General features: G+C 43.0%; 2 protein-coding genes across 3 annotated transcripts; one reads left to right on the top strand and one right to left on the bottom strand.

Moving 5' to 3' along the window:
• Positions 1-430: 430 nt before the first annotated feature.
• GVQW3 (GVQW motif containing 3) lies at positions 431-2,873 on the bottom strand. Its single transcript, XM_075548673.1, is given in 2 exon segments — positions 431-2,142; positions 2,145-2,873. Coding segments are annotated over 2 exon segments (633 nt in total). The 5' UTR covers positions 2,356-2,873; the 3' UTR covers positions 431-1,720.
• Positions 2,874-3,244: 371 nt separating this feature from the next.
• Positions 3,245-23,516, top strand: THAP12 (THAP domain containing 12). 2 transcript variants are annotated; one of them, XM_075546299.1, is made up of 5 exons: positions 3,245-3,449; positions 8,804-8,924; positions 12,925-13,032; positions 17,326-17,362; positions 20,692-23,516. In XM_075546299.1, the coding sequence occupies exons 1-5, from the start codon at positions 3,361-3,363 to the stop codon at positions 22,623-22,625; spliced, it is 2,289 nt and encodes a 762-aa protein (XP_075402414.1). In that variant the 5' UTR covers positions 3,245-3,360; the 3' UTR covers positions 22,626-23,516. The 2 variants fall into 2 exon arrangements, with proteins under 2 accessions (XP_075402414.1, XP_075402415.1); XM_075546300.1 differs by lacking the exon at positions 3,245-3,449 and adding an exon at positions 8,298-8,436.
• Positions 23,517-24,003: the final 487 nt, after the last annotated feature.

The following is a 24,003-nucleotide window of genomic DNA, read 5'->3' as shown; positions in this document are numbered from 1 at the left end:
GGGTTAATATGAAGTCCAGCGATGAAGCTGTAAAAGCTGTGTGTGCTTTGTTCCTGACAGGCAATGTCCCGAGTGCGCCAGCTTACTAGGGGAAGACCTCATGATCATGAAACAGAGTATCTAGAGATTGTTAAGAAGGTGGAAGCTGTTGCTTGGTTTAATAATTTTCTTGCACAGTATGTTTTATCTGTGGGGCAACATGCAGCTTTCAGGTTACCTCAAAACTGGCAAGTGTTATCTCAAAACTCCTAATTTTTCAAAAAGTACATAATGAAAGAACAGAACTATAACTGAATTGTTAAGCCTCCATTATCTACCAATATTGTTTACTTCTTCATTAAACAATAGGAGTGGCTGTTATGTAAAAATCCTTGGGTAAAACATAAGGAGAAACTGACTCAAATGCTGGTGTCCCCCCCCCCCCGCCCCCAGGCTTACTGAGATGTTTCCAGTCTATGTGCTGTTGCCTGACACCCACTTTGGGAAAAGTTCTGCAGAAGCAGAGAGGAGAGACAAAGAAAGGGGAGTTTGAAGTTACAGAGACTGCTCTTTTGGTTCAACAGGAAAGTTAGGTAATCAAATATGCAGATGATTAATAACTTAGCCACAGACTCAGGGGAAGCCAATTTATAAACTCCTGGCAGAGTTGAGGGACAAAGAAGAGGATGCAAAGGATCCCAAATAGCTTACCTGTCACGCCATTATTTCCTTTTCTGACTTTCAAATATGAAATTTCAGCCAGTAATGTCAAGGCTGGACAAGGGTCCAAATCCTCATGCTCTTCCATTTACCTGGAAAACTTTCCCAAATGTCCTCAACCCTTGTCTAAGACTCACCTTTCTTTATAGACCCAGTGTGAGGATCACTGCATCATCTGTTAAGTGTACCTAGACCTCGGTGATCATGTTTCATGACTTCAAATCATAAGCACTCAGCATGCCCTAGAGTAGCAGAAAACCTGGCAATCTAGATGTTAGTCACTATGAGCAGGCTGCTATGTGGGAACCAGTACATCGGCAGTGAAAGCCCTTAATTCAGGGTCTAGCGTGTCACCTACCCACCCTTCTTCCCACATCAGTCTAGGCCCAGTTCCTTGGTTTATATTTCCTAGGGTCAAATTCTCTTCTTGAACAAGGGGATGCCCAAATGAGTGCAGCGTCCCAAGCAACACACCCAGATTTCCAGGGAGGGGGAGGATCTCTGAGTAGATTAGCACTGGCGGCCAACTCCTGTTCTGAGGGGCTCCCACTAAGGCATGTAGGCCAGATACAGCTCATATGTCAGCATGCTACCGCTTCCGGTACCATACCTCAAACCCTGCCTGCAAAGCAGGCTGGAGCGGTAGACCTCCTCGGTGGTCCTCTTAGAAGAGCACGTCTCCCTGGGCACAGAGAGACACACTCCAGGGTCCTGCCCCCACCTCTCGGTGGCAGGATTCCCTGAAGCACATGTTGAGAACCAAGGGATAAGACAGCCTCAGATACGCTAAGGTCTGGGCAGTCAATCAAAGAACATCTAAGCGTCAAGCAAAGAACATCTAAGTGCCTGAAGACAACAGCCAAGAGTTCTTCAAAGTTGTGGAGAACAGCAAGGAGGGTGGTCCCGCAGTGCAGCAAAGAATAACTAGGGAGGCGTGGCACAGAGGCGGGAGTGGTAGATAAGACATACTAGCTGATCAACAGGAGGTGCTTTAAGATACAGGGAGCTTCTGAGCTCAGGTTCACCATGGTGGGAGCCAATCCTGGACTACCCTGGAGGCCAGCCTTCTAGAAGGAGACGCCGGCAGAAACAGCTGGCTGGCAGAGGACTGGGTTCTGGAATGGGAGGCTGGCAGAGGCATTTCCCGATCTGCCTCCCTCAGGAGATGACTCCACGTTTCAGGACCTGTCACCTTTCCCCTCACAGATGAGCTAATTTCCCTCTCTCCCTTTGAGAGATCGCACGGAAAGTCCGGTTTTCGGGGTCTGCGCTCATCCTTCAAACCACCTGGCACCGCCTTTGCAGACACTTGCTTCATGTTCAAGTTTTCTTTCAGAATAAGTCTAACCGTTTCTTTATCCAAATTCAACTCTTCGGCCATCATCCTCACCGTTAACAGCCGGTTGGAACAGGCCAACTCCTTGACCTTCTGGATATTTTCGCGGTCCGGTGCGTGACGGGCCGCCCGCTCCGTGCGTCGTCTCGAACATCTTCCCGCCCTTCTTTAAACCTTTTGTGCCAGTCAAAAACCCTGGCTCGGGACATGACTCCGTCGCCGTAAGCTGCTTTTAAAAGGTGGTGCGTCTCGCTTGCAGACTTGTGCAACTTCACGCAAAATTTGATGCTAATCCTTTGTTCTAAATAGCGGTCACTCATTTTGGCACTTCCGCAAAACACACGGATGCCAGGCCACGGCTGGGGAGGGTGGGGAGTGGGCAGTTGGGTCAGGTCGCTGGCCTGGCTCCTCGGAAAGCCTCACAGGAAAATTACCTCTAACGCTGTACAACCAGAGTTCACTACTTTTTTTCCAAGTTTTTGCCTCTCGGCGTCCAGGCGAGGCCGCGAAAGGATTGCCTTGAGAAGCTCAAGAGCTGTGAAAAATGAAATTCTCTACGTTTGCGGCCAACCCGTGCCCGCAGCTCTGCCTGGCCAGCCAGTCCGCCGTGTCGTCCCCACCCCGCGGGGTCCTCCCGTTTCCGCGGCCCTTACAAAACTACGGTGACTTCTGCAACGGAAGCCCAAGTGGCGACCTCTTAAACCAGCAAGGGGTGTAACGGTGGCGTGGCGTGCAAGCTGGCCCCAGATCCGCAGAAAGCCGCGCTCGCCAAACCGACCCAAGCTCCTCAGCGGGCAACCGCCGGCCCAGCGCTCCCGAGGGGCGCCCCGCAGCGCGATCCCCGCCCTTCGCGAACGCTGCTTTGCGCAGGCGCACTGCGGCAGTCCCGCCAGGCCCCGCCCCCGCCCCGCCCCGCCCGGGGCCGGCGCGCTTCTTTGCGCGTGCCCGCTTGAGGCGAAGTCGGCGGAAAGGAGTGGGCGGGGAAGGAAGGTGGAGGGAAGAGAGGGCACCCCCGGGCGCCAGGGTGCATTGTGGGAAGGAGGCGGCAGCGTCCCGGGCGGGCGGGAGGTGCACCGGCGGCGGCGGTAAATCCTCCCGGCCGCTCACAGCACTGTGGAGCCGCGTCCCCAGCTCGGCCTCGGACCGCGGCGCCCCTCCTGCCCCTCGCGGCTTCTCGTCCGCCGCCCCTCCCCTCGGCGCGCCGGCCCTGCCGAGCCGGCCGGCCGGCCCGGCTCCCCTCCCCGGCCCCGACGGGCGGGCGGGCTGCCCTGAAGAGGCGGGGAGGGGAGAGCCCGGCCGGCCGGCCGGCGGGCGGGCGGGCGACGATGCCGAACTTCTGCGCTGCCCCCAACTGCACGCGGAAGAGCACGCAGTCCGATCTGGCCTTCTTCAGGTTCCCGCGGGATCCGGCAAGGTAAGCGGCGGCCTCGGAGCCCTGGTCCCGGTGCGCGCTCCCAACCGCCGGCCGGGCTAGGTGGCGGCCTGGGGGCCGTAGGAGTCGGTGCGCTGGCGTCGACCTCAGCCTTGGACCCAGGTGGGGAAGTGGCTGCGGGGACTGGGCGGGCGGGTGGGCTGCTGGGACCTCGGAGCACGTGCGCCCGCGGGGGCTGGGCGCTGAGGGCACCACCCGGGGGACGCACAAAAAAGGAGCAAATGGACTGGCTTGCCAGGTCCGCGTTCGGTGGGTTTCTCCCCGTTTAGTATGCGCCGTGGTCGCGGGCAAGTCGTTTTTCTTCTCTGGGCTTTAGTTTCCTCACCTGTCAAAAGCGGCCCTCAGCCTTGGGATGCAGTCGCCGGGAACCTTTGCGTTCCTTGCCAACCCAGTGTTTTTGTTTGGAGTTCAGCCGCCTGCTTTGATCTCAAGTCAAGTTACAACTACACCCGCCTCTTAGCACGATTCAGATGCTAGCGCTGACCATCACAGCATCTCCCTAGTCGGTTATTATTGGGGATAACGGAGATTGCGCGCGAGAGCGTGGGAATTGGCATGGAAACCCCTTCCACGGGGAAATCGACACGATTTGATTCGATCTGTAGGGACTGGTAGAAAGGTGGAGGATAGTGGATGGGCCTCTGGTTGATTCACATTTGAAACCTGTGGGCTCTTCTATGCCGAGCGCTCAAGTTAGGGACTGGGAATTCAGAGGTATTGAATGAGTGCTTCTGCCTTCGTCGGGTAGCTCACAGCCCGTGGGGACAGATACTCTTATGTAAACAGAAGATTGTAATATAGCTGTTTATTAGTTAAGCAAGTATTGAAGGCCAGTCGGGCACTCACTCGATGGCAGTGAGTTTTGTTTGAGAACTATGTGATAAGTAAGCATCATTCTGAGTGGGTTGGGCAACAGTTGAACGATAAACAAAGCTCCTGCCCTCTAGGAGATTACATTCTGTGAGTGCGTACACGGTCCAGTATTTTCCACGGCTTTACAAAGACTGGTGGATAGATTTTAAATGTAACAGAGTAAGAAATATCCATTGACTTGATTTCAGGGTCTACATTGCAACTTTAAGAAATCCCTTTAATCTTTAAGAAATCCCTGCTCTGGAGCTATGGTGTGATATCAAAGAACACAATTGTACAGAATATTTTAATAACCTTTTCAATTACATACCAGTGTGAAGCAAGATTTTCTTCAGCCAAAGAAACTGTATGGGAACAGATTAAATGCAGAAACTGATGTGAGACTTTTATTTAGCCAGATTTTTAAAGAGATTTTTAAAAATGGAAAACAGTACTATTCCCACTATATTTTTTGTTTGCTTGCTTTGGAAATACATAGCCACTCACTAATGTGTTATTGGTGTCGATGTACAATGTGATTGTCTTTTTAGTGAATTAATAACTACTTTTTAGTATGGCAAACATTGATAGATAAAACCCAAAGTGGCCATATCTGTATGTTAAGAATTAAGGTTGCAGATGGACATTGGGCCTCGACTCAAGTACTCCCTTACCACAAGAACACTTTGTTCTAACAATCAGGCATGCTCACCTTCCTTACACGATTGCTGATGACAAAATGCATGCATAAGCAAATGTGAAGAAAGCTGATGGTGCCTGGCTATCAAAGATACAGTGTCTGGAGTCTTAAAGGCTTGAAGATAAACAGGCGGCGGCAATCTAGCTGAGAAACAACAAAGCCCACATGGAAGAAGCACACCAGCCTGTGTGATCATGAGGTGTCGATGGGATTGGGTATCAGGCATCTAAGACCCAGAACAAAACCATACCCAAGTTGAATGGGGGTGGGTGGGAATGGAGTGGAGACCCAATGCCTATCTGTAGACAATTAGACATCCCCTCACAGACGGGTCACAGGGAAGAGCCCTAGCTCCCAACTTCCTTGTTTGTTTGTTTGTTTGTTTTTTTCTAAAATTGCCTTGGCTATTCGTTGTCCTTTGAATTTACATATAAAAATTTCTAGAATGAAGAAAATGTTCTAAAATTGATTGTGAGATGATTATACAACTTTTTTAAACATACTTAAACCATTGAATTGTATGGTACATACGTTATATGGCAATAAAACTCTTTAAAAAGCTTTAGAATCATCTTGCCATTCATATCTGTCTCTGTCTCCTCACACAAAAGAACTTGTTGGGATTGTGATTGTATTGAATCAGCAAATGAATTTTTTGGGGGAAATTATGTCTTTAAAATTCAGATTCCAATCCATGAACTTGTATATCCCTCCATTTACTTAAGTATCTCTTTAAAACTGGAAGTCTTGCACATCGTTTGCTGTGTTTATCCCTAGGTGTTTGATATGGAAGGTATAATAATACATGGGGTTTTGAGAAGTGGTCTCTCTGCTCAATCAGTTCTTGATTGCTTGAGTCTGAGTTGCTATTGATGGGAGAAAGCAATGCTAACTTAGTCTAGAGATACTCGGGAAGATAAAGGGTTCTGTGTAGAAGGTCCTCAGATTTCAGTATTATGAAACAAACTTAACTGCAACAGGATGCAAAGTATTTTATAGACAGTTTTTATGCAAAATTCTTGGCTATTGAAGGTTGAAATGTAACCATAATGTACAACTGAGTAACAGTATGATTAAGGTGTAGATGTCTTTGGCAGCAGTACTGTGTGCAGTAATATCTCTTGATGAAATGCAATGCTGTACAGTGTGGATGTGTTTTAAGTTTAGGCTTGAGAATCTTTTTAAAAATTTTTTATTTATTTGTTTTTTTAAAACAATTTATTAGGGGCTCATACAACTCTTATCACAGTCCATACATATACATACATCAATTGTATAAAGCACATCTGTACATTCTTTGCCCTAATCATTTTCTTTTTTTTCTCTTTTATTTTTTTACATTTTATTAGGGGCTCATACAACTCTTATCACAGTCCATACATATACATACATCAATTGTATAAAGCACATCCATACATTCCCTGCCCCAATCATTCTCAAAGCATTTGCTCTCCACTTAAGCCCTTTGCATCAAGTCCTCTTTTTTTTTCCCCTCCCTCCCCGCTCCCCACTCCCTCATGTGCCCTTGGTAAATTATACCTCGTTATTTTGTCATATCTTGCCCTATCCGGAGTCTCCCTTCCACCCCTTCTCTGCCGTCCCTCTCCCAGGGAGGAGGTCACATGTGGATCCTTGTAATCAGTTCCCCCTTTCCAATGCACTCACCCTCCACTCTCCCAGCATCGCCCCTCACACCATTGGTCCTGAAGGTATCATCCACCCTAAATTCCCTGTGCCTCCGGCCCTCATATGTACCAGTGTATAACCTCTGCCCTATCCAGCCCTGCAAGGTAGAATTCGGATCATAGTAGTTGGGGGGAGGAAGCATCCAGGATCTGGGGGAAAGCTGTGTTCATCGGTACTACCTCGTACCCTAATTAACCCATCTCCTCTCCTAAACCCCTCTATGAAGGGATCAAGGTTTGAGAATCTTAACATTTCACCAAGATTTTCCCTATTTAGAGTAGAGGGTATTTTCAGGATGATGTGCGTAGGGACGGAGAGGAATGTTAAGACAAGTATATACTGTGATATAATTATAAAATGAATATGTTTTCAATTTGTGGCACTCTCTCTGTGGTAGGCTTTTATGCTTCTTAAAACTCGAGTGAAGGAAAGACATGGTTGTGACCATTGCGAATGACTGATCTCTGTGTCCCCTTCGTGTGCAAGGGGATGATGACAGTGCCCTCCTATGGAAAGGACAGCCCTCGTGGTGCCTGCGATGATTAAACAGCTGGCTGCTAACTGAAAGCTTGGTGGTATTCAGATGCAGCCAGTGGCTCCATGTGATAAAGGCCTGGAGCTCTGCTTCCATAGACTTCATCCTGGGAAGCCCTGTGAGGCAGTGCGGTTCTGCTCTGTCACACGAGCACTCAATGAGTCTGAATAAACATGACAACTTGCAACGATATCAGCAACATGGAAAGGATTTAGAACACTGTCTGGCTCCTAGTGTTGAGTGAGCAGTATTTTTTTCCCCAGAAGATATATAAGCACCAAGAAGGCTTGGGTTTTCTCATGTAATTTCAACACTTGCTGTGTTCTACATTATATAGAATCCATGGCGCTTGCACTTTAGGCTTTGTATATATGTAGATCATGAATCACATGTATAATAAGGGTAAGGAGTGTAGACTTCATTCTATAAAACTTGTTTACACAATGACAATGCTGTTTCAAATAAATTGTTTTTCTGAGGGTGATATTGGGCTACTGGCCCCATGGTTGTGCAACTTTTTACTTGTTTGCCAACGATTGAGTCCTCTCTGATAGAATGTCCTGGGGGTTAGACTAGTTCAAGTTCTGGCTTTACTGCTGGTTTCCGACATTACTTTTTTTTGGAATTGTATGTATTAAATAAGTATGTATTTAGAATTAGCCAGCTGAACTTAGTTTAGATAATCCCAATTTTATTGACATCATCTAAAGCAGCAGTTCTCAACCTGTGGATCATGACCCCTTTGGCGGTTGAATAACCCTTTCACAGGGGTTGCCCAAATCATAAGAGTAGCAAAATTATACTTATGAAGTAGCATCGAAAATAATTTTGTGGTTGGGGGTCACCACAACATGAGGAACTGTATTCAAGGGTCATGGCATTAAGAAGGTTGAGAACCACTGCTCTAAAGCATCATAGTTAGGAGCCAGTTGGACATATGCCTTCTCTCCATCAGGCCTGGTGAAGGTGTTACCCTTGGCTGTGACAGTGTCTTAGAGTTTCCTCCCTACCTCTTCGATCTGGTGCCAACAGAACATCCTTGACATCCACAGTGACCCACAGTGTGTTGTTCTGGCTGGCTCCGTGGTCAAGGGGAACTTAATGAAGGCACAGTAGCCAAGCTTGTTTCTCCTGGGGATGCACTTCTGAGGATATCTGGGCTGCTTCTTAACCTCTGTGTCATGGGCCACTGGAAGGTGGGCAGCTCTTCTTTTTATGGGGGTGGGGGCTGTGGACGCCTTTCAACATGGCCTTCTTGGCTTTCAACATCTTTGCCTTCAGTTTTGGGAGGGTAAGGGGCTTTCTTCTTCACCTTTGGAGCCATCTTCATAAAAAGACCTGTACTACTTTGTAACCTTGTCTGCAATTGAATGGTTTGTCCTAAAGAGTTTCTGAGATCTCTCTCAGTTCTCATCTTGTTACTAATCAGCTCCTCCACATTCTGTTCTTGGGTGGCAGGAGGCAGAGACCCGTTGGTCATGATAGGTATTTGCCTTCAAACTGAATGCTAAAGTTTCAGTGTGGAGCTCATATTCCATTCTAATGTTTTGGTTGTATTTATAGATGCCAGAAGTGGGTGGAGAATTGTAGAAGAGCCGACTTAGAAGATAAGACACCCGACCAGCTTAATAAGCATTATCGGTTATGTGCCAAACACTTTGAGACCTCGATGATCTGTCGAACTGTAAGTAATAGAGTGCTTGGGTAGTGTTTCCCCTCTCATTTTCTCATTCAGTCTCAGGTTGGAAACGCGTTTATTTCTTAATGTTGGAAGGTATTCCTATATCCTACATTTTTTTCATAAATAAGACAAATCTAAACCGAATTATATCTTTTGTGTGCTTACCCTGTTTTGTTTTTGTTTTAGCCACTCTGCTCCTCATAGCCATTCCTGCTCACCAGAAGTAACCAACCAAGTTAAAACTTCTGTGTAGCCTTCTGAAATTTTTGGATGATTATAAAAGTGTGTAATTTGGAGGGTAAATACAGTGTTATAGTGTCTCTAGAGCTTTTTTAATAAGTGACATCTTAATTTAAGAATGAAGATCTTTGTTTTCTTTTTTGGAATTTAAAAAGTTATTTAGAACCAATCCTTAAATTTTATGCACTACATGTCACACCAGGGAACAAGCCATCCACATAATGTGGAAAGATACCGTATGTACTCGTGTATAAGCCAACCTGAATATCAGCCAAAGTACCTAATTTTTCATCAAAACCTCATTAAAATGTGCTGAAAAACTCGGCTTATATACGAGTATATGTGGTATATGGTTTTTCCATTTGTAATTTATAATTTTAAATCAAAACATGTAATTCTCCACCTGACTGCTGGTAAATGAACTTGGCCAAGTTACTTCCCCTCTCTGGGCCCCAGTTTCTGATGAGGCAGTTAGACCAAACAATATATGAGATGTCCAAGATTTTTAATCCTCTCTGATTCTGTTAGTGCTCCGATTCCTAAAAGGCATAACTAGGACAGATTTGACTCAAACTAAACTTGAGAGCCTTTAATAACGAGGAAGGCAGTTTTGTCCAACAGAGTCTACTAGTCTCCTTAGCTCGAACTGCTGTTTCTTCTCAGATAGTGGGTCGACATAAACTTGACTTGTAGAAGGTACACTACTGTGCAGCAATTTATTTTGATATTTTTTTCAGATACATTTTGCAGAGGCATCAGAAAACTAAAGAATGATTGGGTTATTTTATCAAAATTAATTGAAGCAGATACTTGTGAAGTCACTGGGAGGTGAGCCAATTCCGGTTCAAAAATTTAATCATGAAGATTTGAGGGATATTTTGCCTTGTTTGTTAAGATGGAAATGAGAGCAAAATAAGGGATTTCATATGTTTCTAAGGCAAACTACTTTTGATACTTAGTAAAAATATCCCAATTTATTAGTTTAAAATATACAAGCCATGTGTATTTTTCCGTTTGTATCTTAATAGTAAGTATGGTCTCTCAACTAGATGATTACTGTGAGATTAGTACAGGAAATTTAAAATGTGTAGTTCACTCTTATTTCCTTTAGACTGAGTGTAGAATAGAAAGATAAGCTCTTGTTGAAAAATTCCAAATCATTTTTTTAATTTGGAATAAGTTAATCCAAATGTAAGAAATCATTCTTTCTACACATGTCTGTAGAAGGTGCCGCTGTAAAAAGTTGGCTTACTTGGTAGCTGTGTCCACATCTTGAAACTGCTTTTACCTCATTTGTTGGGCATTTAAGATCCCTTCAGTAAGCATTCATGACTACCTTAACCACAGCCAAATACTTTAGTTTTGATACCAGTGTAGAAATATTTTCAAATCTGAATTCAGCAATTTATGATCTAATTTTTATACTGAGTTAAAATGATCATTCATATAAATTGAAGATAGCCTTTTTGAGGTGTGTACTTACAAATAAATATTTATAAAATTCGAATACTTACAAGTTTATGTATTCCATTTTCTGGTTTGTAATATCTTTGCGTGTTATTTGTGCTGAGCATATTATTAATTTTATTTTTAAGAACTTGTTAGAATGTTTTACCCATCCCCTCCTCTTGAATGCAGTCATGTGTGACCTGGCCTCGGTTCAAGTAGTGTCCAGCTGCCTAGCCAACAGGGGTCCCAACCCCTGCAAAGCAAATGGAGACAGTGGTTGATCACAAAAACTAGCACTACTGTGTGCACATCTAAGGAGGGGGTATCCGTAGATTGAGATAAGCGTTTGACTGGTGATGTTAGATACAAACTGTGCCTACACATTCCAACTTTCATACACATTTGGCTCAAAGACAGACTCGGGAATGGAGCTAATCTGAAGTACGCCTGTGTAATATGATGGTCATACATACAACATCCAAACCACATACTGTTTTATTTCTCAGAACATATTGTGGACATTAAATGACACCTGACTGTAGTTGTCAAAGTATCAAGAATTAACTATGTTGTGTTTGCTTATTTTTAAGATATTTTTGCAGTTTGAATGGTTGGAAGCTTTGATTATTATAGTTTTTCTCTCTTCAATATAATGTGTGTCTGCTTAATCAATTCAAACTCCCCAGTAGGCTCAGGACTATTGGCCCAGTTCTAGAAGCTTAGAGTCAGTCATTAAGAAACCAGATTTTCTTTGTTTTGTATGAGGCATGCAATTAGCCTGAAACATATTAAATCTAAAGAGAAATTCTTCCCAAATATGTATAACAATTCTGGGTAAAACCTAAGAAAGTATGTTCTATTTAGAAAAACTAATTTATTATTTGCAAATAAAGCTCAAAGGTAGTGTGTTTTATTTCTTTAGATATCTGGATATTGGTGTGAGTGCTTAAGTTAGCTAAAGGTTGGCAATCTTGGCCTATCCAGAGGCATCTTGGATGGCAGGCCTGTCCATTTGCTTCTGAAAGGTCATCACGTTGAAAACCTTATAAGGCACTGACACTTTGCAAACAAAGACTTCCCAACAGTCAGGGTTCCCTGGATGGCAGCTAATACCATGTCGATGTTTTCCCTGTGTCTGCCAACTTCTGCTCCCAGGTGAGAACATTTTGGAGTTGTGACTGTTTGGCACAGTCCTTGAACATGCTTCTTAGTAGTCAGTCATGAAATAGTCACTGCTTCAAGAAACACCGACACAGTGTCCTCTGCCTGTGATCTGTGAAGATCCAGGAAGAAATGGAAGAAACGGCTTCTTTGGACTAGCCAGGGAAACCATACTTGCAGTTAGCCAATTGCTTCTCTGTTTTAATAATATACTTGTCATGACCTGGCTGTCTCAGGATGGGCTGTGGCAGACTGTCACTAAGTGTATCCCGCCTCTAGCCCAGTTGGATCAGAGTAGAAAATGGTCATCCTTTAAAGATAAGATAATTCAAAGTGGAACAGAATTTAGAAAAATACCTCCTTTACTGTTTACAACACTATGGTTATGTAGATCACTTCCAGTATAAGAGATGGCGTAAGGTGGTGCACGAATCAAATTTTATTTTAGAAGTTCTGTAATATGTGTTAAAAATCTTAACCAACCCATCAGACTCAGTACCATCAACTTCAGTCCAAGTGTTAATTTAAAAAGCCAGCGGTGCCATTGCACGGGGTGTGAAAAAGTTCTTGGAAAAATACTGTTTATGTCATTCCATTTTCCACGAACTTTTTGAAGACCCGTCTTATAATCCTGAGGATGTGAATAATTTCATTTTATGAAAGGAGCTAATTCAGCATCTGAATGTTACTCAGAATAGGAAACTGAGGTCCAGAGGGGAAAATAATCTGACCAGGATCTTCTATAGGGAGCCACTGGTATAACTTGAACTTGTTCCTGGGCCCCAGGGACTAGTCTAGTCGTCTTTCATAAAGGAGGGGAACATTGCTGTAGACACTGGAGAGGGCTGGTCACTTCAGGAGACTTGGTGCCAGCTATTCATCGGATGAGCTCAAAAAGGACACCCCAGACACAATCGCTGGGAGTCTGTTTTAGAAATACATTACGTGCAGAATACAAGTACGCTTTGTTTTTCATGCCTACCGTCAATTCGATTCCTTAATTTATAATTTGCCAGAAGAGGGAATGCAAAAAGAGACCCGCTTGAACTGATTTCGAATTCTGCAAGAGTGCTGTGGAAATCATTCGCACAGACTTAGATTTATGTATAACACATGCTTAGGAACCTCTCTTATGACCGCTTTTCTTTTTCAGAGTCCTTATAGGACAGTTCTGCGAGATAACGCCATCCCAACCATATTTGATCTGACCAGTCATCTGAACAATCCACATAGCAGACACAGAAAACGAATAAAAGAACTGGTATGTTTATGCGCTTTCAGTTCACCCCTGCCCTGAAATAAAATATGGATGCATTTGTATTAAAGTTGATCCAAGTTGTTAGTCTCTCTAGCAAGGGTACTGTTTGGGGAAATGAATGCTTTGGTTATTGTTAAAAAATGCTTTTGTTATTGTTAAACGTAAGCAATTCATTTGTTTTAGTATTTAAATGGGAAAATTGCCCTCAAGTTTACTTGGACCAGCGTGGTTCATTACTGGCCACTTGTTCATTCCCTTCTTGGGAAGAAAAAACATGTTACCTTTTCTTCTGGAGTAAGGAAGATGGAGTGGAAGGGTGTTTCCGGAAGTCAGCATAAGGGAAAATGTAAACGTTAAGAAACAAGGATTCTATCATGAAGTACTGACAGGGTTTAGGAAAAGCTTTCAGACCTCTCTATAGCGTTGTTTATACATGCTTTTAGATTCCTTTTTTATCCTTCACATCAGCTGATTGAAACTTAACCTATTTTTTGGTACAAACTAAAATTACTCAGACTTCTCTGTTCATGGCTTTCTGTCAATATTGTTTTTTAAAATTATTTTCTCTGCTTTCTCCTCAATACTCATTCTCCTTCCTATCTGTATCCATGTTAGTGTATTTAATAAATATCATTTCAGTTTACCTACTATGTGTTGCCTAAAGATACTTTTCCTTTTTTATCTTCCATATCTAGGAGGTGGTGTGTGCCCAGTAGGATGTTTCCCCTTATGGAATCTAGTTTTCCTAGCAGTTCTTGTCATTCATACATCCTTGGCCTCACGGGGATAAGATCACCTTTTGTCTTATTCCAAGTGTCGTACTCATGAGGAGGCTTCAGAGAAAGAGCTCATGGAACTCTTTCATACATACTCTGTCCATTGTGTCATTGGACCTCTGTGGCAGACTGCTCCATTGCCGTGGCTTTATCAAAGAACTTACTCTCAAGCGCTAACACGTAGCCCACTGTGCTGCCAGCATTCCTTCAATTAGGGGGGTTTCGTAGCACTTCTTTTCCAAAAGAGGTTTTGCCACAAGGGGGTCTTTATTCTTGCATGAGAGTCATTTGTCTCGTTTCCTAGAAATTCTGTTGAGATTTTTATTATAACTGCTTTGAATTAACATCTTTACATATTAATTTGCATTACCCATGGATAGAAGAAACAGAGTTGCTAACAAGTAGCAGCAATCATTGACAAAACTAAATACCAGCCCCTTGAAAAGACTATTCAAGTAATTTTAGAAGCATAAGTGACAACTTTGAAAACTTTTCGGTTTTGTTGTTCTTTAATAATAGAGATTGTATACATTCTTCCTTTGATTACTTTGTACATATATTATGATTCTTGTTACAGATTACAGGCCAATTCTGGCTCAGAATGTGTCCAGTGATTTTGAAAAAAACATCTTTATTAATAACCTGGATTTTTTAACGTAGCTAGTTATACCTATAAAAATATAAGTAATATTTTGTTGTTTTTTTCATTTTTGAATTTTTTTCTATTCCCTCTTTTATTGTTTAGTCAAAATCCCAAGCACTCTTGTCAGCAGATCACTAATGTCACAGCCGGCACACTTGCCTTGTCGCCTTACTGTTGGTATTATTAGACAGCTGTTTCCAAGTTAAGGCATTTCCCCTCTAGTTTCAGTATTCCGTTTCCATCATACCTGGTTAAACTTACCAAATGCTTTCATGGAGTAGAAAAGTTAACAAAATTTTTAGTGTACAATATGGTGAATTTCAGTTAATGCATTTTCTGTTGTTGAGCCATCCACCTCTACATGCGTTTGAACCCTGATGGTGAAGTGTTTATATACTGTTGGATTCTGTTGTTTAATATTTTATTTTGAACATTGCTTTATCACTAAATGATCTGAAAAACAGAAAACCAAAGTCACTGTCGATGAGGAAATACTGACTCGTAGCAGCCCAGTAGCGTAGACATGCCGCTGTCAATCAGTACCGGAGCAGAAAGCGCATCTTTCTCCACCCTTGTGGCTAGCAAGTAATTGGCATACAACTTTCTTTTCAGATACTCTTTATCTAGTTGTGATATCAAGGTTTAATTTGCCTAAGAAAAATGAGCTGTAAGCTCTCCTTTTTATCTTACAATGTCCTAAGAAGAAAATTACATAAGGTTGATAGCTCTCTGCTCAAAGTGAGGTAGGTCATCTTGGTAAGACCATCAAGGATGTAAGGTTTGTGGGTGTGGCAAGATTTTGAATGCCACATACTCTTTTTCTCGTGTTGATACCTAGAAATTCCAAATGTTTGATGTTTTCTATTTGCATAATTATCTTTTTAAAAATCATTTTATTGGGGCTCATAAACTCTTACCACAATCCATACATACGTCAATTGTGTCAAGCACACTTTGTATGATCATCTTAATGGTTTTTCCAAAGAATTAGCATTTAGTTTTTTAGTGATTGCTGTAATTTTTAGTTATTTAATTGGTTTCTTCTTGATTTGGGAGATAAACTTGTTGGTTCTTTTCTAGCTTTTTAAATGTATAGCATATGTATATTCTTATCTCTTTAAATCTGTTTTAGCAGCATCCCATAGTTTTAAACATGCGTTCCTTTAATGATCAGCTTTAAGTATTTTGTCATTTCTCCTGTTTCTTTAATATAGGATTATTTTTGGTTTCCAGATTTGAGTTTATATTTTAGGGCATTCTGGTTTTGTTTGTTTGTCTCAAGTGTCAAGTGATTCATAGAGGATATGTACAGTCTGTGTGACACTAACCCTTTCTAGTTTTTGTTTTTATTTCTGTTGCATCTATTGTTGCTGATGAATTCTGGTCCCAGATTGGGTCTGTTCCTTTTTAGATAAGCTTTCTCCCACAAAGCTTTTAGCAGAGTTTGTCTATTTTTGACATTTTATATTTCATTAAATTATACCTACATGTGAATTGTTTCTTATCCAGCCTGTTCAGCATGTTAGAAGTCATTTCATTCTGAGGTCTTACATCGTAAATGCTGAGAAATTCCTAGGTATTCTACCACTTCCCTCTCCCCCATCCCACCCACCCCTCAAATTATACTTATTTTCCTGAGCTCCTCCTAGGTGGATGCCCACTTTTCTGTGACATTCTTTCACATCAAATCTTACCTAGTTACATGTCCCAGAAGGCGGCACCAATTCCTCTGTACCCGGGGAGCCTGAGCTTTTGTCACGGAGGCACACCCTTTTCCAGATCGACCATCCTTGATATTGTGCAGTTCTCAGGATGAGGGAGGGATGTTCTGGGCTGGCTGGCTTGTTAATGTTTCTTGTCAGCACCGGGCCATCCCAGAAGGTACCTTAACTGCCTCCAGCTAGCATGGCTGCTTTCCTTACACAGAATAGTAATGGGGTGAGCTGTTGCTAAACAAGATAAGAGAACTAGAAAAGGGCATAATTGGAACTTAGGGGACACACACACACACACCCTCCTTGTTTGTGCCACTTGTCTCTCCTAAGTCAGAGCTTCTTAAATATTTATTTTCCACACATGACCCATTTTCCCCTGAGAAATTTTTATATGACCTAGGATATATAAGTATGTACAATTAGTATATAAACCAACCATAGCTTTTAAATTAATTAAAATTTTTGATAATATTGTGAAGCATAATATCTTAACTGGTGATATTTTTGGCTGTGGCTATGAACCAAGGCATGTGATACCCCCAGGGAAACTCTTGCCAGAAACACCTCAGATTCCTTGTGAGTTTGCTTTTGAATTACTGTTTGGTTGTTGCGCATTAAGAAACTTTGTACCCAACTTTTTCTCTACCTCTGCATTCATTTATGTGACCTTCTGAAACCCACAGTTTAAGCAACTCTGCTCTGAGTTTCTGTTGTACTTCTCTGCTGACACTCGATCACCACTTGCTTCAAAGGGACCTCTCTCAGCTTTTGTGTGAGGTTCTGGCATCAGCAGCCACATGTCTAGGGTTAGAGAAGGGAGTATGGACAATGTGTATCCTCTTGACTTTGACCTTAATTTCCATGTTGTGCTTTCATGCTTTTTATTAGCCAGTAAATACTTGTTACCTGAAGTTATGATAATTGAGGTATACAGTAAGTTAAACGATGTGTTCTTTTCCATGTAGTAATTTATTTCAAGCTTAGCGTTAATTAGTAAATCACTCTGGTTTTGTCATCTGTTTAAAGAAGATATTCCACATAAAGAATGTATGGTCTTGGAAGAATTAAATTTGGCTCAAAATATGATTTTTACTTGTGAGTCACTAAGATAATATATAAGAGATCAGTTTTCCCAAAGGTTTTTTTTCCCCCCTTTATTTAGAGTGAAGATGAAATCAGGACACTGAAACAGAAAAAAAGTAAGTGATTAAAAAAAAAGTAAGTGATAGTGTTAATGGCTCAACTTCTGAATGCCTTTAAAAAGGCTTTGATCTGGTAAGGACAAATAAATATGTTCTGTGTCCAAAAGCCATCTTGAAAATGGATGTGAGAGTGTGCAGGCTTTGTCTTGTGATCTGGAATTGTCTGTGAGATTGAGGTGCCCGTTCATTTGTCTTTACTGAGGGCCACTGCATGCTCAGGCCTAACAGGAGGCCTCTGTCCCTCATCGAGCGCTCTCAGTATGGCAGGCACACTGTGCAGCCCCTGTAAGAGAAGACTAGCTACTTAGTTCATGGTACGTAAGAAGTTCTTGGCAAATGCCTAAGGAATAAGTGCTGTGGGCACTGAGCACTTCTTACAGTCGCTGATGGACAGGTTGTGTTACTACAGGATGAGGCCTGTTGTGCTCTTCAGTTACAATAGTTCTCATCCTGATTTGCTACTTCCATTATTAATATCATAACCTTTTATGAATGCTTGCTGTGAGCCAAGTCATTACATCAGTTTATTTAATTCTTATAGTAGCCCTGAGGTAAGGACTATTGTTTTCCCCCTTTAGGGAATTACAATTATTTTGGTGGTTAGAAAATGAGCCTGAAGGAAACTACAGGGGCCAGACTTGCAGGGTAGTGGCCTGGCGACAACAGAGAACCCTTGAGGGGTTTCTAGGTAGGCATTGGTATGGACGTGCTGTTCATGGTCATGTAAGGCATTCTGTGCTGGATGACAAAGGGGAGACTGGGAGCAGGAGGCCATGTAGGCTGTCACATCAAACAATACTCCAACAGCCTTAAATTAAGACAGTGGTAGTGAAGGTGGGGATCAGGAACTCGGGACACCTGTCTGGAAGGTACCTATCTGGAAGGATGCACAAGAGGAGAGGAACTTATTTTTTGCTTCATACTTTTTGACTTGTCTATAATGAGCACCTTTCCCAAAACAAAACAATAGAATTAGTTCTTGATTAGAGGAGGGAGAAAAACAAAACAAAAAACTTGCCATCGAGTTGATTCTGGATCATAGAAACTCCATAAGAGAAAGCAGAACTGCTCCTTTGGGTTTCTGAGACTGCATCTTTATGGGAACAAAGTGACTGGTGAGGCCTAACTGCTGACCTTGCAGTTAGTAGCCCAATACATAACCCAATATGCCACCAGGGCTCCTATGGATTTAGAAGGGGAGAGGTAATGGATGAAAAGGAGAGAAAGGGGCACAAGGGAGAGAGAAGCAGGGTGACAGGCTTCCAAGATAAGCTACAAATTCTTGGCTTGTAGCTCACCCCTGGCTATACCCGACTCCTTTGTTTTGGACTCCCCTCAGAGCAGAAGAAAGCTCTGCCATGACTAGGCCAAACACGTTTGTCAGTGCTCTGCGTATGCGAGGACATTTAATCCTTCAGAGGCGCAACAAGCCATGAGTCTTGACAAACGAAGCACAGATCTCTTCTGTTGCCCTTGTTTCCACCTACTAGTTTTTTATTACAGTTTATGTGTTTTCCAAATTTGGTTCTTAAGTAGTCACATTTTCCTCAAAGAAACTTCCAGCTCCCACAGCATTGCAGACAATGTAGACTGGGTACTTTTTCATTGTGGGGACTGTCTTGTGCACTGGAGGATGCTTAGCATTTCTGGCTTCCACCCACCAGGTGACATTAGCACCTCCCACACAAAGTTGCAACAACCAGAAATGTTTCCAGATACTGTCATATGTCCCCCAGGAAGCAAAATCCTCCCAAGTTGTGCAGCACACATACTATCTGATGAAAACGCAGTCCCTGGTGGCACAAATGGTTATGTGCTCTCTCCTTTAGCTAAGAGGTGGATGATTGCAATCCACCCAGAGGCACCTCCAAATATTGGCCCGATGATGTGCTCCTCAAAGGTCATGGCTTCGAAGTCCTATAGTGTAGTTCTCCTTGACCCACATGGAGTTTCAGTGGGTCAGAATGGACTGGGGTGGCAACTGATCACACCACCTACAAGTAGATAATTAATGTCAGTGACATTTGAGTTGAGGGGTGCTCCCTGCCTTTGCCAGAACCTGGAGAAACGGTGAAGAGCCTGGCATCCATGGAAATGTGGATTTCATGGACATGTCAGACTTGCCTTGTGCCTGATAGCCTCCTTCCCTCTCTCACCTTGGTGCTTTTGCTGGAATTCTTCCTGCTGTCGAAAGGGCTCTCCCTGTCCTTGTACTTACCAAAGGAATTGCATCTTCTCGATGTTCCTCCTCCTCATGAGAATGCACAAGTCTTAGTGGCCTTGTCAAATCTCTTACATGAACCAGTACCATGATCCCTCAGATGTGAATTCTAGTCCAGGATTCTCGTCTGCCACTTTAAACCGCCTGACTGGGCAGGGCACTTAACCCTGCAGGACCTCCGTTTTCCTACCCAAAGACAGAGGGACTAGGCTAAGATTCCTCATGTTTCAGTGCTACAAGCTGCATGAATCTGTATTTTATTAGTTTAAAAGACATAGCACGGACCCTGGAGCCAAACAAGCTTGGATTTAAATATCACCTCCATCCTCCTGACTGTATCTGTGACCTTGGGCACCTTGCTGTCCTCGTTTACCAAATAGCGTTGATGTTCCACCTGCCTGAAGAAAAATTAATGTGGTGCATATTTTGTAGCGATTTCCTTGCTCCTCTTTTCCTGGGGCATGGACTGTTATTGTATATGAGGTGTCATAAATTTATTAAGATTTATATAAGTTGTTGTAACAGCATTTTCATGTATTAAAATGTATCTGTTCAGTGTTGATCTCCCCACTACAGTGTCTTTTTTGTTTTGTTTTACTGCAAGGAATATTTATTTGGTAATGTACCATGAAAAAGACTGGGAGAGAAAGCCTGAATTCAAGGCAGTCGGTTGACTAATAATAATTCCAGTGCTTCTGCCTCTAGCTCACTTCAGAATCCCTGGGGGGCTTTTTCAGCTACTGATTGCCGGGCCCGACTCCCAGAGTTTCTGATTTAGTAGGCCTGGGTGGGCCCAAGAATTTGCCAAGTGGACCTGATGCTGCTGGTCTGGGGACCACACCTGGAGAGCCGCTGGCCCAGTAGTTGTGAGCATTAAGGAGCACCTGGCCCTGGTCTTACTCATTAGGATTGTGCTGCTCTGGAAATGGTGATGTCTTATTTTAATCTCTGTGTCCTAGTGCCTGGGCCAGTAGATCCCCAGTAAATGTTGAATGAATGAGTTTGTGGACTTTACATATTGAATCAACCATAAATTTAGTGTGTGTGGTTTTATGTGGTTGCACACATTCTGGTTTCTAAAGTTAATTCTTTCTTTATATTTCAGTTGATGAAACTTCCGAACAGGAACAAAAACACAAGGAAGCAAACAACAGCAATGTCCAGAACCTCAATGCAGAAGAAGGCGGTGACGAACAGGATGAAGACATCTTACCTTTAACCCTTGAGGAGAAGGAAAACAAAGAATACTTAAAATCCTTATTTGAAATTTTGATTCTGATGGGAAAACAAAACATACCTCTGGATGGACATGAGGCTGATGAAATCCCAGAAGGACTTTTTACTCCCGATAACTTTCAAGCTCTGCTGGAGTGCCGGATCAACTCTGGGGAAGAGGTGCTGAGAAAACGCTTTGAGGCAACAGCGGTGAACACACTGTTCTGTTCGAAAAGCCAGCAGAAACAGATGCTAGAGATCTGCGAGAGCTGCATCCGGGAAGAAACGCTCAGGGAAGTGAGAGACTCGCACTTCTTCTCCATTATCACCGACGACGTGGTGGACATAGCTGGGGAGGAGCACCTGCCCGTGCTGGTGAGGTTTGTCGATGAGTCTCATAACCTGAGAGAAGAATTCATGGGCTTCCTCCCTTACGAAGCAGATGCAGAGATTCTGGCTGTGAAATTTCACACCACCATAACTGAGAAGTGGGGGCTGAACATGGAGTACTGCCGCGGCCAGGCTTACATCGTGTCCAGTGGGTTTTCTTCCAAGATGAAAGTGGTTGCTTCTAGACTTTTAGAGAAATATCCTCAAGCCATCTACACACTCTGCTCTTCCTGTGCCTTAAATATATGGTTGGCAAAATCCGTACCGGTTATGGGAGTGTCTGTTGCATTGGGAACCATTGAGGAACTTTGTGCTTTCTTCCATCGATCACCGCAACTGCTTTTAGAGCTTGACAATGTGATTTCGGTCCTGTTTCAGAACAATGAGGCAAGGGGCAAGGAGCTCAAGGAGATATGCCACTCTCAATGGACAGGCAGGCACGATGCTTTTGACATTTCCGTGGACCTCCTGCAAGCACTTGTTTTGTGTTTAGATGGCATAAATAACGACACACACATCAGATGGAATAACGGTGTAGCTGGCCGAGCATTTGTACTCTGTAGTGCAGTAACAGACTTTGATTTTATTGTTACCATTGTTGTTCTTAAAAACGTCTTGTCTTTTACCAGAGCCTTTGGGAAAAACCTCCAGGGGCAAACCTCCGACGTCTTCTTTGCGGCCAGCAGCCTGACTGCCGTGCTGCATTCACTGAATGAAGTGATGGAAAATATTGAAGTTTATCATGAATTTTGGTTTGAAGAAGCCACAAATTTGGCAACCAAACTTGATATTCAAATGAAACTCCCTGGAAAATTCCGCAGAGCTCAGCAAGGTAACCTGGATTCTCAGCTCACCTCTGAAAGTTACTATAAAGAAACGCTCAGTGTCCCAGCTGTGGAACACATAATTCAGGAACTGAAAGATATCTTCTCAGAACAGCACCTCAAAGCTCTTAAATGCTTATCTCTGGTCCCCTCTGTCATGGGACAGCTCAAATTCAATACGTCGGAGGAACACCATGCTGACATGTACAGAAGTGACTTACCCAACCCTGACACGCTGTCAGCAGAGCTTCATTGTTGGAGAATTAAGTGGAAACACCGAGGTAAAGATATAGAGCTTCCATCCACCATCTATGAAGCCCTGCATCTGCCGGACATCAAGTTCTTTCCTAACGTGTACGCTTTGCTGAAGGTCCTGTGCATCCTTCCTGTGATGAAGGTGGAGAGTGAGCGCTGTGAAAATGGGCGCAAGCGTCTCAAAGCATACCTGAGGAACACCTTGACAGACCACAGGTCAAGTAACTTGGCTTTGCTTAACATAAATGTTGATATAAAACACGACCTGGATTTAATGGTGGACACGTACATCAAACTCTATACAACTAAATCCGAGCTTCCTACAAGTAACTCAGAAACCACTGAAAATGCCTAAGAGACTATTTCAGCTAGTTTTTGGTGTTTTTCCTTATGTTTGCCATTTGGAGGAAAAGCTGTGTGCTGTGGGCAGGCCACACTTGATCACTGATTATAAGTGATTTGCCTGTAAGCCTCTGATTGAGTACATTAACCACGGAGAATCTGCCTATTTAAAATAGCCCCTCTTTGAAGATGTACTGGTATCTGTTCTTCCAGAAGATAGCATGAAAGTGGCCCGGAGTGTTTCTTGTGATCTCTTGTGGCCCTCTGCAATTGTTTGAATAAAATCACTTTAGACAAACATTTCTTATCACTGGATCCAATGATCAGTTATGTTACAGTCCTTTCAAGAAAGAGACTTTGGGGGGGAGGTGCTGGAGGGGTAGGGAATGATTTTAGCAAATGTAACAATGAATTTCAAGGCTAATGTTTGACTTAGTGGGAGTTAATGTTAAGAACTTGTATTGGACAATTGGAGGAATTTCCAGTGAGACAAACTGAGCTCCCAGACAAGCATCTCAATGTAGATTTTATCTTTATCAAATGAACTTAAAAGAACAAGTCACAGTTGAAGTTCGAATGGAAGAGCTTTCCATTGTTCCACATCCAGTTGCTGCTGTGGACATTCCTTTGCTGAGCCTACATGTCATCAACTTGTGAGCAGGTGTCTGCCGAACACACCTTCTCACGGTCAACCCAGAATCAGGCCATGGCCATAACTGATATTCCCTTTTTTCTTTTGCCTTTTCCATGACTAGATTCACTGCCTCGTCCTGGTTTATAAGCAAAACCTGGGAAAACCTACAAGATTAAATGCTTTGTGGTTTATTTAGGAATATTACAGGAAATATTAATGGTATTTTTGGTGACGAAAATCAATTTTGTACAGTTTATTTCAATCTAAATAAAATGTGAATTTTGTTTATAGTTGAGGTACATTGTTTTTGGTGGGGATAAAGCCAACTCCTATGGTAAAGTCTGAAATATTTGATTATTGGCTTCTGAACTCTTGAAGATATTTTTGTGTGTTTTTGTTTTAGGTGACAGCTTACACAGTGATCTAGGTTCACATTCAGTGATTTATACACAAATTATTAAGACCTTGATTGCACAGTCCCTACAGTGTGTCAGCACCCTTCTTGTTTCTACCCTACATACCCTGTTTCCAAGGAGCCCTGCTGGTTGGTGTAAGCTACGTGATAAGCTGCTAAGTGCAAAGTGGGCAGTTCAAGCCCACCAAACTGCTCTGCAGGAGAAATAAGAGGCTGTCTGCTTCCCTAAAGATTTACAGTCCTGGAAACTCTACCTAGGGTACTGTGAGTTGGAGCTGACAATGACAGTGAGTTGGGCTTGGGTTTTGCTTCCCTGATTTCATCCCTCCAGTTTCCCTGTTC

This window comes from Tenrec ecaudatus, chromosome 4 (genome assembly GCF_050624435.1).
Source record: "Tenrec ecaudatus isolate mTenEca1 chromosome 4, mTenEca1.hap1, whole genome shotgun sequence".
NCBI classification, from domain to species: domain Eukaryota; kingdom Metazoa; phylum Chordata; class Mammalia; order Afrosoricida; family Tenrecidae; genus Tenrec; species Tenrec ecaudatus.
This window is presented reverse-complemented; position numbering and strand designations above follow the sequence as displayed.